Source organism: Zea mays, chromosome 4 (genome assembly GCF_902167145.1).
Source record: "Zea mays cultivar B73 chromosome 4, Zm-B73-REFERENCE-NAM-5.0, whole genome shotgun sequence".
Lineage (NCBI taxonomy): Eukaryota > Viridiplantae > Streptophyta > Magnoliopsida > Poales > Poaceae > Zea > Zea mays.
The window spans coordinates 83,256,086-83,271,868 of NC_050099.1; the positions used below are offsets into that span (position 1 = coordinate 83,256,086).

The 15,783-nt window shown below is 44.2% G+C and overlaps 1 protein-coding gene and 1 pseudogene across 1 annotated transcript; one reads left to right on the plus strand and one right to left on the minus strand.

The window, feature by feature from the left end:
* The first annotated feature begins 3,219 nt into the window (after nucleotides 1–3,219).
* LOC103653453 (uncharacterized) lies at nucleotides 3,220–7,925 on the plus strand (annotated as a pseudogene).
* Nucleotides 7,926–12,469: 4,544 nt separating this feature from the next.
* LOC100304312 (putative leucine-rich repeat receptor-like protein kinase family protein) lies at nucleotides 12,470–14,845 on the minus strand. Its single transcript, NM_001165754.1, has 2 exons — nucleotides 13,352–14,845; nucleotides 12,470–13,244 (listed from the first exon to the last, which is right to left on the minus strand). Exons 1-2 carry the CDS (start codon nucleotides 14,814–14,816, stop codon nucleotides 12,622–12,624), a joined length of 2,088 nt encoding a protein of 695 aa, NP_001159226.1. The 5' UTR covers nucleotides 14,817–14,845; the 3' UTR covers nucleotides 12,470–12,621.
* Between the last annotated feature and the right edge of the window lie 938 nt (nucleotides 14,846–15,783).

Sequence of the window (15,783 nt, forward strand, 5' to 3'; positions counted from 1 at the left end):
CTGGATATGGATTTTATGAAAAAGGAACTTGCAGTAATGAAGGCATCACTCGCGATGATGAATTCATTATTCAAGTATTGTACCTCTGTCAGGTACATGGTTTGGGTGTTAAATAATAAGATGAGACCAGACGTTGAGCAGGAAAGGTCGCCCGTCTGTGTCGCTTAAGGACCGTTCCGATTGTTGGCCTGCTGATCTAGGACCCTTTAACTGGCCACATGCCTCATCATGGGTAAGCTTTGCCTCGGTCGGACCAATACCAGAACAGCTCGCACGCACTGGGAGTGGAGCGATGGCGAGAGTAGCTTGTACCCTCCGTGGCAAGAGACTGGAAGGTGGGGTGCTGTACTCTCGGAAACATGGCGGGCACCATGGCGAGAGTAACGTGTACCAACCAGGCCAATGGCTGGACGGTGGAGTACTGTGCTCTCGGGTCGCGTGAACCCGTTCTGGTCTTGAGAAACCCGGTGGCGAGTTGACATATGCAAGGGTTAAGTGCTACATATGTCGTGTGGTTGGAGATCCCCAGCTGGGTATTAATCGATTCGGATCGCCGTTACTTCTCGGATATGAAGACTGGATCACTGCCCTGCATCATAGATAACAAGTGAAACTAAAGCTGCTAAAATGAATCTAGTGTAGGACAAGTGAATGATCTAGATTAGGAAAATCTAGATTCAGGAAAAGTACTTAACTGGTGAAGTAAAAGCTTGGCATAAGGATCCACTACTAGTAAGCTTTTCTGCAAAATGAGTCTTTGAAATTTGATAAGCTTTACCTTGATTCCTAATAAACCAGCATACCCTTGAGAGTCTTTTCTTTAGTCGGGTAAGTCTTGCTGAGTAATTGCGTACTCAGGGTTTTATTCCTTGTTGTTTTTCAGGTTATAATTTTGTTCTGTTGTGGATGCTGCTAAGTGCCGGTGGGCTCGGCCTTCTTATATAAGTATATCCCATCTTTAACTTCTTTATTGAGGATTGTCACTTAAGCTAGCATATATTTTAAAACTTATAAATGTTTTATACATTCAAATTGTAATCTTTCTGAATCATTTTCTTTTGTAATCACTCCGATGATGTATAATAAAATCCTGATGTAACTTGTAATCATTTTGTAATAAAGAATTTATTTCCGCTGCAAGTGTTTGTGTGTGATTTGTGTTTACTTAATCCTGCGATCTTGGTGGTAAGTCGTTTATCCGGGGTCCTCGGGGCACTCGGACAGATCCTGTTAAGTTGTTTGGTGCACACGCATAGCTGTCTGAGGTCTTTTAGACAAGGACAGGTGCATGTGGGCCCAATAACTTGGGAGGTTCTGCGACAGCTGGTATCGGAGCTTGATTAAGTATGATACGGTCACATACGTATTTTCAAAACAAAATTTTGGTTTTGGAAAACCTATTTTCAACTAAACACATTATTTGGTTTTAAAAAAAACAGATTTGAAAAACTATAATGCTAGCGACATCCTCTATAAGCCCTAAGTTAAGGACTACTAGGTGGCTTAGTTCAAAATACTAACCCACAACCTGGGAAGGGTAATGCATACATGTGTATTGTTATTTTTGAGGCCATTCAGTTTTGAATGGATCGACGCTCAGGTAAGGTGAGTTGTGAGAGCATGATCGAACAAACGTCGGTCTAGGGGAGTGCTTAATTGTGGCGTTTGATTATATACATGTTTTACATATGTATATATGAAGGCTGCGATGTGGAGTATTTAATTTTCTGGGATTCAGTACCCCCTGGATGTGTATGGGTATGCAGACATGGGAATACTGAGAAGTGTAATGTACTTGCAACGACGCACCTACGCTCAGGTAAAAAGGTGAGTTACCATAATGAGCTGCCCTATGGTTAAAGTGTGGCAGCGGCGCCTATGCGTGGCTCGGCGCTTAATGAGGAGCTGGCCTCCATATAGCAATATATGGAGTATAAACTGTGATAAACTGTCATGTGTGAATTGCATCATTGGGAATTGGGCTGTGATGGAATTTTCTACAGGTACACTAACTTCGAACTCGTATGTGTAGCTGACGACTAGCAACATACCGAGAGAGACGTAGATATGCCACCGATATAGAACGCTATTGCCACATTATGTTGGTGAAATTCGTGAGGACGAATAGGACAAACATGCATCCTGATTGTTGCATTGTGTTTGTTTGCGCACAAAAATGCTTCCCTCACCTTTATTCTAATAATTGGTGATTGTGAACGAACATGCTTTTCTCATCTTTATTCCGATAATAAATAATTGAAAATTGTATGAAGTATTACTGTTCTATAAGAAATTTCTAGTTTTATTTGTTGTGTCCTTTAGATATGTGTTTATGTGGCCTATGTTCTTAATTTGACCACTAGTCCAACTTGTGTTTGTGCCGGTAGAATGTTGGTGGTATGTTTGTGTAAACTAAAAATTTGGCCATGTCCTCATCTAGGAGCCATGACCCAAATCGATGTTAATTCCCTGAAATTTTTCCCAGTTTTCAAAAGTGGATGAGTCTGAATTTCCATCGTTAGTTTAGGACCAAGCTTATCTAAATAGGTGTTTAGGTAATCTTCTCGTAGAAAATAAATGCACCTAAATTTAAGACAAGGATCTCGAGTACGTATTTTTGTCGTTTAATATGTGACTCTTCAGTGGTCATGTTTTCCTCCTAAGCTTCGACTTGTTCGGTTGGTGCAAACTGGTATCCCTATTCCAGTTTGCCTCTGCTTGAGGATCACATTGTCGGTTTCTCAATCTAACCTAGGAAAGGAATGCCTAGTCGTTTTCTCGAATTCAATGCCAATGGTTTCCTCATAGCTCTCGAAGGCATATTAATTTAATCTTCCGATCGTTTTTTTTTCCTGCGTATTTAATCAGACGCTCATCCTTGACCTTGAAATTGCTGCGATGGGCATAGAAATATGCTTGGGGCTGAAATAACAGTCTCCCATCATACTCCCTTCATCATCCAATTTAGGTTTTGGCCATGATCTATTTGACTCTCTACTTGCAATTATTTTGACAGGTAGAGTCTCTTTGTATATTGTCACCCTTGCTCAGTCTATTTATGCCATGTGAGATTTCTTATCGATTACGTCTGGCAATGGTGTTATGACTAAAACTGATGGTGCTGCGACGAAACCGAGGGCCTCCTGTGGGTGATCAACACATGGTTGCGCTACTTGGCACGCGCTGGTATCACAGTTAGTAGTCATAATCCATTATGAGACTATATCGATATGTTATCTTTGCGCAAATTGTTCTTACCACGTGAGATTCATTATCGGTGCTAGTTCGATGATGGTGTCCCAGTTAATGACTTATGGTGCCGCGTAAAATCGAAAGTCTCATGTGGCGGCCGACACATGGTAGTGTTGTTCGGTACGCTGGTATCGAAGTCTCTGGCTATGATCCATTATGGAACTACACTGACATGTTATCTTCCGTAGACTACTTCCTTGAAATGATTTCTATGTTGTTTGTTAGAATGATCAAGCTACATATGCCATCACTGTTAGATCAAAAGAGTATATAACTCAGATGTATTCCTTAAGTAAAGTTCTTACCAGTTTAGAAGCTTTCATCAAAAATCGAAACCTATATGTGTCTGATCGTGTGATAAAATCACCCTTTTCATGTGAGGACTCCTTTGTCTTGATCTTAGTGGCAACTGCACACATGGAGCCTTAAGTGTTCTTCTGGCTGAGACCGACTCTGATGGTTGACCTCTCTGCTTAGATGGAAAGTGATACATGCTATACCCACTAGAGAAACAATATCTGGAGACACTCGCTTTTGCTTGGAACTAGCTTATGCTATCACTATTATGGACAGGGTTATACGCTTCTCTACTCTTAGAAGTCTTTCGTTCTGAATCTCGGGACGAGATTCTTTTAAGGGGGGAAGGTTGTAACACCCCAGGTGTTTATCGTCTACTCGACCACGAGTGCGGACGATAACACGTGATAGCTGTGAATGTAAAGGTCACTAAATTTTTACCATCCTCGTTTATCACGATTTTGATATCGTGTCTGTCTCCATCTGTTTAAATTGTCCTAATTTATTTTGCAAAATTCAGACTTTGGTAATTTTTGGAACATCGAATCCAGTATCGTTTGGATTAAGCCATCGACGTCTTGCCCAAACTTTAATTCTAGAAATTAGATCTGGTTTCTTAAACTTCATTTGAAATTCTTTCACGCTTGCGTTGCACGTGTCTCTCTGTGGCCTGGCATCGTGGCGCGTGACTGGTGGTAAGCGGTGTCTGGACAGCGCACAACCTCTCGCCCACGTGAAAGTTGCGTGACGTCGATTCCGAAAGGATCACAATTTCGATGCCACCTCGATCTCACATATTTATTTTGTGAAATGTCGAGTCGTGTGTCTGTTTAAAATTCATGGATTAAGCGAATACGAATTTGGAATTCAACCATTTCACAAAAGCTCAAGTTCGGTGTAGTATTCATCTCCATAATTTAAACAATTAAAAAGGTTTCATGAACTTTGGGGTTACCTAATCTCATTTGCTGGTGAAATTTGTGTTGTTCAAATTACGCGTGCAAATGAATATGAAAATCAGAAAATGTCGGATTTAATGTAAAATTTGGAGCCACATGTTGTCCGAGAAAAACAATGCGCCAGCTCAGTAATCGAATTATTCTTTAGTCAAATGACCGATGGCAGATGAGACTCATAAAAATTTGACTGGATTAAAGATAGTTTAAACTACCAAAGTCGATCTCGTTTGATTCGGTCCGTATGTTTCTCACCAGTTCTAAATCTTTGGATATAAATAACTGGTAAAAGTTTATCTGACTCCGGAGTATTCCCTAGATCAAATCTTGTTCAAATATTGCCGTCGATCTTGTTTTAGTCTGACCCATTTGTACATCCGTCAAACCCTGATTTTTTTAGAACCGGGAAATGTATTTATCTTTTCCAAAAAAGAGAGAAGTGGAAAAATCCAAATTTTCTTATCTTCCACACGTCCCTTTCTTCTAGTATCTTCATACCACCGCAGCCCAGGCTCTCAGCCTTATCCCCTTCGTACAACACTGTCACCAGGAATTCCCTTGCCTTTGCTCGTTCTCATGGCCGAGCACAAGTCTTCCTCAAGCGTCGCCTGCTGTACCAGTGTCGAGCTCCCCACGCCCACCGCTACTCCTAGCCCCTCTCCTCCCTGGATTTCGCCCAGTCTCCATCTCTCTTTCTAGCCATGGACGGCGACCTCTCCTGCCTACAGCAGGTCAGCGCCCCATCTCCTCAACATCTCGGCTCCCTGTCCCATCTCTCTCACGAGCCACTCTTCTCGTTCTCCATGGCGTCGACATGGGGCTCGCCCCTGCAACCTCGCCTCGCTGGGTTTCCTCAGGGCGCCGGGATGCTGCTTCCTATACATCGTGCGACTCCCTGGTGCTTGCTCTCGCCCTAGTCCATGGAGCAGTAGCAGCCACGACACTCCTTCGTGTCGCGCCCTCGACGTGTTCGATGAAATACTGCAGCGAGCTCCAACTCGATCTGCACAGCCCCTGCGCGACGTCACAAACTCCGCTCGTTGTCGATGTCGTGCTTCGGGCATCGCGTGTTCGACGAAAATCCCAAGTCCATGGACAGCACATGCACAACTCAAATCCGATCGGCCAGGTTGTTTGATGTGTATTTTACTCATTTGATTTAGTTGATGACGTATTTGTATGTGTGGGGTGATGAGAAAAATAAAGGAGATGCGTCGTTCGGTAGTAAGGATTAAGTTAAAATGTAGTTTATGGTGTGAAGAGTGCGTCGATAAATATGTATGCCATTGAGTGGTTAAATGTTGTGTTGATCGGCTAGAGGTCCTATACAAGTGTCGTCGCTGTCCAAAAATTTATTTGGAAGCAAGTAGTGTCGATGCTTCGATTTCGGTTGAAGTCGGAGAATAATTCGAGGAGGTATATATGCGAGTACTTTAAGTTCTTAGGTGTTCAAGTTGTACTGTAGAGTTCTATGCTATATGATGTTTATTTAGGCGTCAAGCAAGTTAATCTAATAAGATAATTTAGAGAACGAGTCAAATAATGTGTAGGAGCTAAGTATGAATTAAAACAAGATAGTTGATATTTTAGACTGCATGTACTGTTTTTGCCGTGCTGATTGTTTAATGAACTAAACTATATTTTCTGTAGAAATGTCATACATAAAAGTTGGAGATAACTTCATTATCTCGCTGGTGTTAAAATTTGACAGACATAGGTCTAATATTTTAGGAGTTATGAATTTTCCAAGTCCAGTTTCAGAATCTGTCCAAATTCTGTACAGGTTTCGAAAATTTGACTGTTTAGCTAAGCTAAACTGAGAATCAGCCCTTAGTAATTATAGAAGAATTGTAGTACATTTCTTAAGCTTTCCAACAAATTTTGGAGCACCCTTTTTGGTGGTCTAGAAGTCAGGTTATGGCTGTTTGAAATGTGATGTCTGAATCTGTCCAAATCTGGACAGAAGAGACTGTTTGTGTTAACTGACCTTTCTACGCATTGAATTAACTGGAGATGATTATAAATGAGTTGTAGACAATTTTATTAGCTTTCTAAAAGGTCTAGGATCACATGTTTTGGATGTCTAAATCTCCAGTTATGGATTTTTGAAGTGAGTAGTCGAAATCTGCCCCTATCTGGACAGTGCTGTCGTTTTAATACTGTTTGGCCTTGCTAAGCATTGAATCACTTTGTGATGGTAATACAAAAGTTATAGAGGACTTTATAAGCTTTCCAGAAAGTCCTAGTTTACTATTTTTGGATGCATATTTTGTGAGTTATGAATAAAACAATTAACCGCTGTGCTGCTGTCTAAAAAAATTCTGCAAGTATTAAATTGTTGGCTTGAAGTTACTATTGTTTGGCTAAGTAAGTTTAGCTGATTCTTAATTGGTGAAGTGATGCTTTGTTTTAGTAATTATCATGTTCTATGGTTGTTGATTGAGTAAATATCATAAATGGAGATTGGTCGCTTAAGTTAATCATCTGGAATAAATGTTCCTCATTATCCTTATTAGTTGGAAGCAAATAGCAGCAATACGTTTATTCCAGTTGTAATCCGAGAGCTATATAGTGGGAAGTGCATTTAGGCGCTTAAAGTCTTTTGCTTCTAGGTTATAGTTAAATGAGATTATGTAATACTTGATGATGCTCTACTTGCTAGGACAAATAGTGTGATGTGTTATTTAGCTCGTGCGCTATGCTAGTTAATCCGATGAAATGGTTTAAAAAGTTAGTTAAAGTATTTCTATTCAAATTCGAAGCTGTAGATGTCTAAGGCTAATAAGTTTAAATTATGGTAATCGTTTGGTGTATGTTCTAGTTAAAGAAGATCCATACATGGTTTACGATTGTTTGGTGTTTAAGTTAGGTTTGATTGATTAGAAGATCATGCTTGTTGTGTTAGAGTTAATGTATCTAGTGATTACTTATGCTTGCTTATAATGCTTTGCTAGAGAATGTTTAATCCTATACCATATAACTTCATATAATATTGTACTAGTTCTTATGTTCATACATATGCATTATGCATATCATTTAGGTACGTTAATTGATCACGTGCTATGGAAGACGAGTGGAATTGATCTCCAAGTGATGCTGATGGACGAAGCTAAAATGGATGAATCAACCAAGTGTCAGGATGGAAGATACTTACCAAGTGGTCGTCAATTAACAACACTAACATAGTGTTTATCCCAGGCAAGCCCCGGTGCATTTGCCACCTCCTTGTTGTTTTAAAACTTTTATCACTTATATGCTGCATTAGGTGATAGGAGTTGAGTGATGAAACAGTTGATGCATTGCCATTCCTTAGAATTTGATTATCTTCCTTGATTCCTATTTTATAAAGAGAACTAATGAGGCTTAGCCCTGCTTAGAAAAACTAAAAGTTGTTTCTTTTAAAAAGAATGTTGTGCAACACTGGATATGGATTTTATGAAAAAGGAACTTGCAGTAATGAAGGCATCACTCGCGATGATGAATTCATTATTCAAGTATTGTACCTCTGTCAGGTACATGGTTTGGGTGTTAAATAATAAGATGAGACCAGACGTTGAGCAGGAAAGGTCGCCCGTCTGTGTCGCTTAAGGACCGTTCCGATTGTTGGCCTGCTGATCTAGGACCCTTTAACTGGCCACATGCCTCATCATGGGTAAGCTTTGCCTCGGTCGGACCAATACCAGAACAGCTCGCACGCACTGGGAGTGGAGCGATGGCGAGAGTAGCTTGTACCCTCCGTGGCAAGAGACTGGAAGGTGGGGTGCTGTACTCTCGGAAACATGGCGGGCACCATGGCGAGAGTAACGTGTACCAACCAGGCCAATGGCTGGACGGTGGAGTACTGTGCTCTCGGGTCGCGTGAACCCGTTCTGGTCTTGAGAAACCCGGTGGCGAGTTGACATATGCAAGGGTTAAGTGCTACATATGTCGTGTGGTTGGAGATCCCCAGCTGGGTATTAATCGATTCGGATCGCCGTTACTTCTCGGATATGAAGACTGGATCACTGTCCTGCATCGTAGATAACAAGTGAAACTAAAGCTGCTAAAATGAATCTAGTGTAGGACAAGTGAATGATCTAGATTAGGAAAATCTAGATTCAGGAAAAGTACTTAACTGGTGAAGTAAAAGCTTGGCATAAGGATCCACTACTAGTAAGCTTTTCTGCAAAATGAGTCTTTGAAATTTGATAAGCTTTACCTTGATTCCTAATAAACCAGCATACCCTTGAGAGTCTTTTCTTTAGTCGGGTAAGTCTTGCTGAGTAATTGCGTACTCAGGGTTTTATTCCTTGTTGTTTTTCAGGTTATAATTTTGTTCTGTTGTGGATGCTGCTAAGTGCCGGTGGGCTCGGCCTTCTTATATAAGTATATCCCATCTTTAACTTCTTTATTGAGGATTGTCACTTAAGCTAGCATATATTTTAAAACTTATAAATGTTTTATACATTCAAATTGTAATCTTTCTGAATCATTTTCTTTTGTAATCACTCCGATGATGTATAATAAAATCCTGATGTAACTTGTAATCATTTTGTAATAAAGAATTTATTTCCGCTGCAAGTGTTTGTGTGTGATTTGTGTTTACTTAATCCTGCGATCTTGGTGGTAAGTCGTTTATCCGGGGTCCTCGGGGCACTCGGACAGATCCTGTTAAGTTGTTTGGTGCACACGCATAGCTGTCTGAGGTCTTTTAGACAAGGACAGGTGCATGTGGGCCCAATAACTTGGGAGGTTCTGCGACAGTTATTCATTAAAACAAAGTACAAAGACTAGATAGAGAAAAGTCCATCTTGTTGAGCCCTCCAAAAACATACATCTCTCGTAGAGCCCAAATTAATTGTGGCCCACAAAAGCGATAGATTCTGCCACTCAATTAATTTTACCCTAGCAATTGGTCTGTGGAAGGACAGATTGGGGATGGCACCAGGTAAGATGTCTGCAACTGAAGCCATCTTATTTCTCACTACGTCAAAACAATTTGGATATCGCTCTTTAAGAGGTCTATTTTAAGCCATCTATCCTCCTAAAACTAGGTAGATTGTCCATCACCTTCCTAGAATTGACCCCACCACAAAATTTCATATTTAACCTTCACGATGCCTCTTGGCCGACTTGAAACTTGAGTAAGCTCTTTTGTTCCAAAATACTTATTTTTGAGAATTTCCTGCCGAACTCCGTGTTCATTAAGAAGCTTAAACAACCATTTATTGAGTAAGCTAATGTTCTTGGTAGCTAGGTTAGCAACCCCTAGGCCACCTAGCCCCTTTGGTTGACAAATAATCTTCCACTTCACGAGTATGTATTTCTTTTTGTAGTAGCCTTTTTGCCAAAAGAATCTGGATCAAATAGCATCCATTTTCTCTAGCACTCCTACTAGTATCTCAAAGAAAGACATCATGAAAATAGGAAGGCTTCTTAGAACTAAATTAATAAGCACTAAGCACCCTCCTAAGGAGAGAAATCTTCCTTTTCACTTACTATGTATTTTCTCAAACCTACCAATGACACATCACCACTCGCTATTTCTCAACATGTGATGTGTCATAGGAGTCCTGAGGTATGTAAAAGGCATCGATCCAATAACACATCCAAAAAGGTGTGAGTAATGGTCTTCACATTCCTTAGCCAATCCATAACAAAAAGTTCGGTTTTATGAAAGTTAATTTTTAGATTTGACATTTGCTCGAATGCAGTCAAAAGTATGTGGTTAAAATCTCATTTTTCAGCATAAGAAACCTAATGGATATCATGAGCAAACGATTCATCCATTTCTATTGTGTTTTGTTTGGATTTCCCAAAAAGACCTTTGTATAATTAGTAATATGACATTTGATCCCCTCTTTTATGCGGACACAATTATAATCTTCAAGACTATATATTCTTTGTTTTCGGTGTTTCCCATTTACCACTAAATGGAAGTATTTTGTATTATCATCTCCTTCAAGCAGGTGTTTTGCTTTGGCCCGCTGGAATAGATAATTTCCTCTTCTCTCAAAATGGTAGCAATAATAGGGTAGAATTTCATAGCTAACTCATTGTCATTATGCGATAAACGAGTAGTTTCCACCTTTTTGTCCAACTCATCAAGCATATGAGTAAGTTGGTATTTCTCCTTTTTAATGGTTCCAGCGATGTTCTTAGCCCAACCCCGTAAGTGTTGGCAAAGGGATCTAACTTTATTCTACCATTTTCCCATGGCAGTGTCACCCCCCGTTTCCAAATCTAAGAGATCATATCATGAAATTCATCTCTAATGAGCCACTCTAGTTCAAACTTAAACAATACATGATTATAGAACTGTGAAGCCATCTTGACGTTAAGTAACAATGGTGTATGGTCGAAACAAGATACATAGCCTACTAGTCAACATGCACTCTCTAGATGGTATCGGCTACTCTGCTCTATGTTAACAAGATATAGGTTGAATAATTCCTACAAAACACCTTCACAAGGGCTTGATAATGAAGGGCTACCCTTAAATGATAACATCCAAAGAAACACTCGCAATAGTCGATCCTCAGAAAGGGAGCCTAGTTCAAGCAAACTATAGACAAAATCATGACCATGAGCATGAACTTCTAGAGGAATATCAAAACTTTAATGAAGAGACCTTTGTGAGGACGAAACGCTACCCTGTGGTTTTTCTAGGCATGTTTGGTTGTGGATTAAAGAAGCAAACCAAAATTAGGCGGTTAACCAAAGCTGCGCTAAGATAAAATTTGGCTCTAGTTTCAGTGTTTGGTTTGTAGCCAAAATGCATTATGGCCAAGACAAATTTGGGCAGCTGATTTGCTCACCCTAGTTTTGGCCAAGGATTGGCACATGTTTGTATTGGCATGGTGAAAATTTGTGGGTATGGCCAAAATTCGCCCTCCAACCAAACACTAGCCAAATTAGCTTAACAAGGCCAATATTTGCATTGGCATCCTTGGGCCTGCATCCAAACACACCATTTATCTAAGTAGAGTTGTAGCTTTGATACTAGGAGTGCACATGTTTCTAACCGTGCTAACATATTGTCCATTATATAGTTTCATCCATTTGAAAGTTGGAATCCAAAACATAGTTTTCAATGTGCTTATTAATTTACGGAGTACTACTACTTAGGGCATGTACAACTTAGAGGCCCTAGATCGGTTTTCAAAGTACAAGAGACAACTAATAAACTATATAATACAATCCTGAGTTTTTAGATCATAAATGAAGTTAAGAGACAATATGTATGAAGAGTCATGCACAGATGGGCTCTTCACGAAGAGCTCATCTCTTATATTTTTTACATTTAACCCGTTAGGGCATGTACAACCCTGAGACCATGAATCGGACAATACAACCCTGAGTCACTCGATCATAAATGCAGTTTAAGAGACAATGTGTATAGATAATTATGTAGAGACGGGCTCTTGATGAAGAGCTTGTCTCTTGTATTTTACAATTAGTCCCTAGAGACCCATCAAGATACCCCGTATTAAATGTGGTTATATATGCCATTAGGGCATCTACAACCCTGAGACACCAGATCAGTTTTCCAAGTATAAGAGATGACTAAAAGATTGCATGGTACAACCCTGAGACCCTAGATCATCAATGCTTATATTTTTTCACTTAGCCCCTTAGAGACCCCTCAAGAGATCCCATATTAAATAGGTTTGTATATGCCCAGTGGAGAGACAACAAAACCGTTCTCTAAGCACAATAAACAACTAAGAGACTCTATTATACAATGGAGTGTCTATAAATGTAATCTATTAATAAATATAGAAGTGAATGCGCTTGTAGCGCATTAGATCGATAGAACCGACGACAAATTCGTACAAAGGAAAGTGAGACGTCTGTTACTAATTGTGTTACAAGGCAGTCAGAGACGTCTCTTCGCGGATAGATGACTTTATGATTTTTTGCAAATGTATTCTTTAAACACCTAAAGAGCTCCTATATTAAATACAACTGTATATATCATTAGAGACTCAAGAGACTATGTATTAAATAGTGTTGTACAAGCCCTATGTTTGCTCTCGAACTTGATTCAATTTCCCATTAGCATCTTTATTGCGTTCACCAAGAAAATCAGAATGAAAGAAACTAGCTGGGTACGAAGGGCAACAGGGCACCCCGATCACGCCGAAACGCTCCGGCTGCCGTCCGTGCTGCTGAAATCGGCTTTCTGGCAGGCATCCTCAACGATGCGCTCGATCCTCGCCTCCACCAGGGTCATGGTTGGCCGCCTGTCGGGGCGCTGCTCTGTGCACTCCATGCCGAGCTGCAGCAGCCGCATCATCTCCCCCTCGACGCGCGGCTCGTTGGCGATGCCGGCGTCGAACACCTCGGACGTCCACTCCTCCTGCACCACGGAGCGCACCCATCGTGGCAGGTTCACGCCGTCGGCGCCTTCGCGCAGCGCGTGCAACGGAGCGCGTCCGCTGAGCAGCTCCAGTACCACCACGCCGAAACTGTACACGTCGGCGCTCTGCGGCACGCTGCGGGCGTCGTTCACCTCCGGGGCGTTGTACCCGGCGCCCCGCCTCGGCGGCGCTGCGGCACCCGTGAGCTGAGCGATGCCGTAATCGGAGACGTAGGCGCCGTCGCGCGTCCCGGTGACGACGATGTTGGATGACTTGATGTTGCCATGGGACGACTTGGCCCCGGAGTGGTGGATGAAGGCCACACCGCGCGCCGCCGCTAGCGCGATGCGGGCGCGCGCCGTGAAGTCCAGCCGCGCACGGCCCTCCGCGCCTCCGTCTGCGATGCAAGAAAAGAACGCGAACATGGTGTTCATCCATCCCATATGTACACAATAGTACATGACGTCACGACGAGAAGACAAGTTTAGGGGCAGGGGCACGGACCGTGGAGGACGGCGGAGAGGCTGCCGGCGCCGACGAAGTCGTAGACGAGGAGCTTCTCCTCCTTGCTGTAGAAGTAGGCGCGCAGGCGGGTCAAGTTGTGGTGATGGAGCGCACCAAGCGCGGTCGCCTTGTTGCAGAACTCGTCCTCGGAGAGGTGCACCTCGCGGAGCCGCTTGACGGCGAGCACGGGCTCGCCGCCGTCTAGTGTGGCGCGGTACGTCGTGCCGAGCGGGCCCTTGGCGAGCACCTCGGCCGACGCTCGCAGAAGCGTCTCCAGGTCGTACGGCCTCTCCGGCGTGCTCCCCAGGAACACCAGCTTCTTGCCCTCGCTTATCATCGCCGGCGCGAGCGGCGGGGCGTGCGACTGCTTCACGGCGTCACTGTCCGTCCTCGCCAAGGTCACCGTTACAGGCGCGGTTGCCTCGTGCACATTTGCCGCCGCAGCACCCGCGGGCCTCCCCGCCGCCGCCGCCGCCGCCGCCTGGCGTCGGCGAAAGCAAGCGACGAGCGCCATGATGAGCAGGAGAACGAGCGCCGCGCCGCCGACGATGCCGACGATTGCCCAACGGGACAGGTGCTTCTTCTTTTCGCCACCCGCAGACGAAGCCGCCGGTGGAGGCGCCGGGGGCGTGGAGTCGGTGCACGCGGGGAGAGGGCCGTCGCAGAGCCCCGTGCCGCGGAACGCGCTCGCCGGCATCCTAGCGAGCGACGCCGGCACGGGGCCAATGAGCTGCGCGTTGAACGACACGTTGAAGCGCGAAAGGTTGGGAAGGTAAAGGCCCGGCGGAAGCAGGCCGGCCAAGTCGTTGCTGTCGAGGAACAACGTGTCCAGCTGCTTGAGCCTGTTAAACTCCTCCGACACGCCGCCGACAAGGCGGTTCCGAGAGAGATCGACCTGCCTGAGCGCCGCGAGCGAGAAGAGGCCCTCCGGCACGGCGCCGGTGAACTGGTTGGCCGTCAGGTTGACGACGGTTAGCTGGGCGCAGTTGCCGATGTCGGCCGGGATACCCCCGGTGATTGCGTTGCGGCGGAGCGACAGCGTCTGCAGCACGGTGAGGTTCCCGACCGTGCCGAGCGGTATCGTCCCGACCAGCCGCTTCCCGGGCAGCCGCAGCTCGACGACGCGGCGGGACCCGGGCCCGGCCGCCTGGGTCTGGTTGTCGCACACGACGCCGCGCCATCCGCACGGCGACAGCTCCGTGGTGTCCCACGGGAGGAGGCCCCGGCTGTCCAGTGCGCTCCGCAGCGCCAGCAGCGCCGCGCGGTCCCCCGCCAGGTTCTGCGCCATAAGGCCAGGCAGCGCGGAGGCGAGCAGCGCAAGCAGCGCGAACGGGACCGCCGCGCGGGCACCGCCGATCGCCCGCCGCTGGCGCGCCATCGCCGGCGCCGCTGCAATGTCTGCAGCTTCCAGGCAGGCAAGCAAGGCGCTCGGAACCTGAGTATAGATCAACGATGCCAATGGCATAAAGCAGCCGGCTGGGCGCGCGCAACAAGAAAAACGTCGGGCAGGACAAGAGTGTCGCCGCGTCTGTCAAAAGAGGAGATGGAGCTTTGGAGGAATCAGTGGCGCGGACGTGTGGTTGGATCGGACGCGTGTAAAATTGGCGGGAAATGACACGAGCCTTTTTATACGTACTCCTCTAGTCCTCTGGTTCGTGGTGTGAACTGTGAAGCCACCGATGCCGCACAGCACAGTTTAACACCTGTAATTAACTCGACTAGTTTAGCCATAAACAGAAGGCGGGTGAGAGATCTGCAGTGCAGCAGCTGCTAAGCTAGGTCGCCATGGACGGCAGAATATATTAGTACTAGTGCTGTGGTACTGGGCTCGGACTGGGCGAGGGAGCGCCGGTCGAGGAAGGAGATTGACAGCTGGGGATCTGACGGCATGAGGTGAAAGAACTGAGGCTTGGCGTTTGGATGGGAGCGGGCAGGCGCGCGCCGAGGAACGCGTCGCCGGAAACGCCTTGCCTTCTCCTCCTGGACCGTAGTCCTGTCCTGCCTTCTTTTCTTGTGTCTGTATTCCAGCTAGAATATATAAAATATGTATTCTATGTTTTTTCTTTTCCTTTTTAGGCTAAATATGTAAAATGCTCTATTCTCCATGTTTAATATTGTGGCATGAACCGATACTAAAGATTAATTTTAATATAGGTTCTAGCAAAAAAATACAATTACTAAAAAAGTTATTTAAAGGGTGTTTCGTACTGCTCCAGGTTCCGGCTCTAGCGTAAAGCTACATTTTATAATATAAATTTATATAGTTTTAAAAATATTTTTGAAATAAATAATAAAAAATAATTTATTTAAATGTCTTTTAAATGTTCACAACTCTAACTTCATGATTTTCTGGAGCTCCTAATAACCTGCTCCACTAACTCCACCAAATTTTTTGGAACTTAGAGCAGTTCCGAATAGGGCCTTGGTATCGG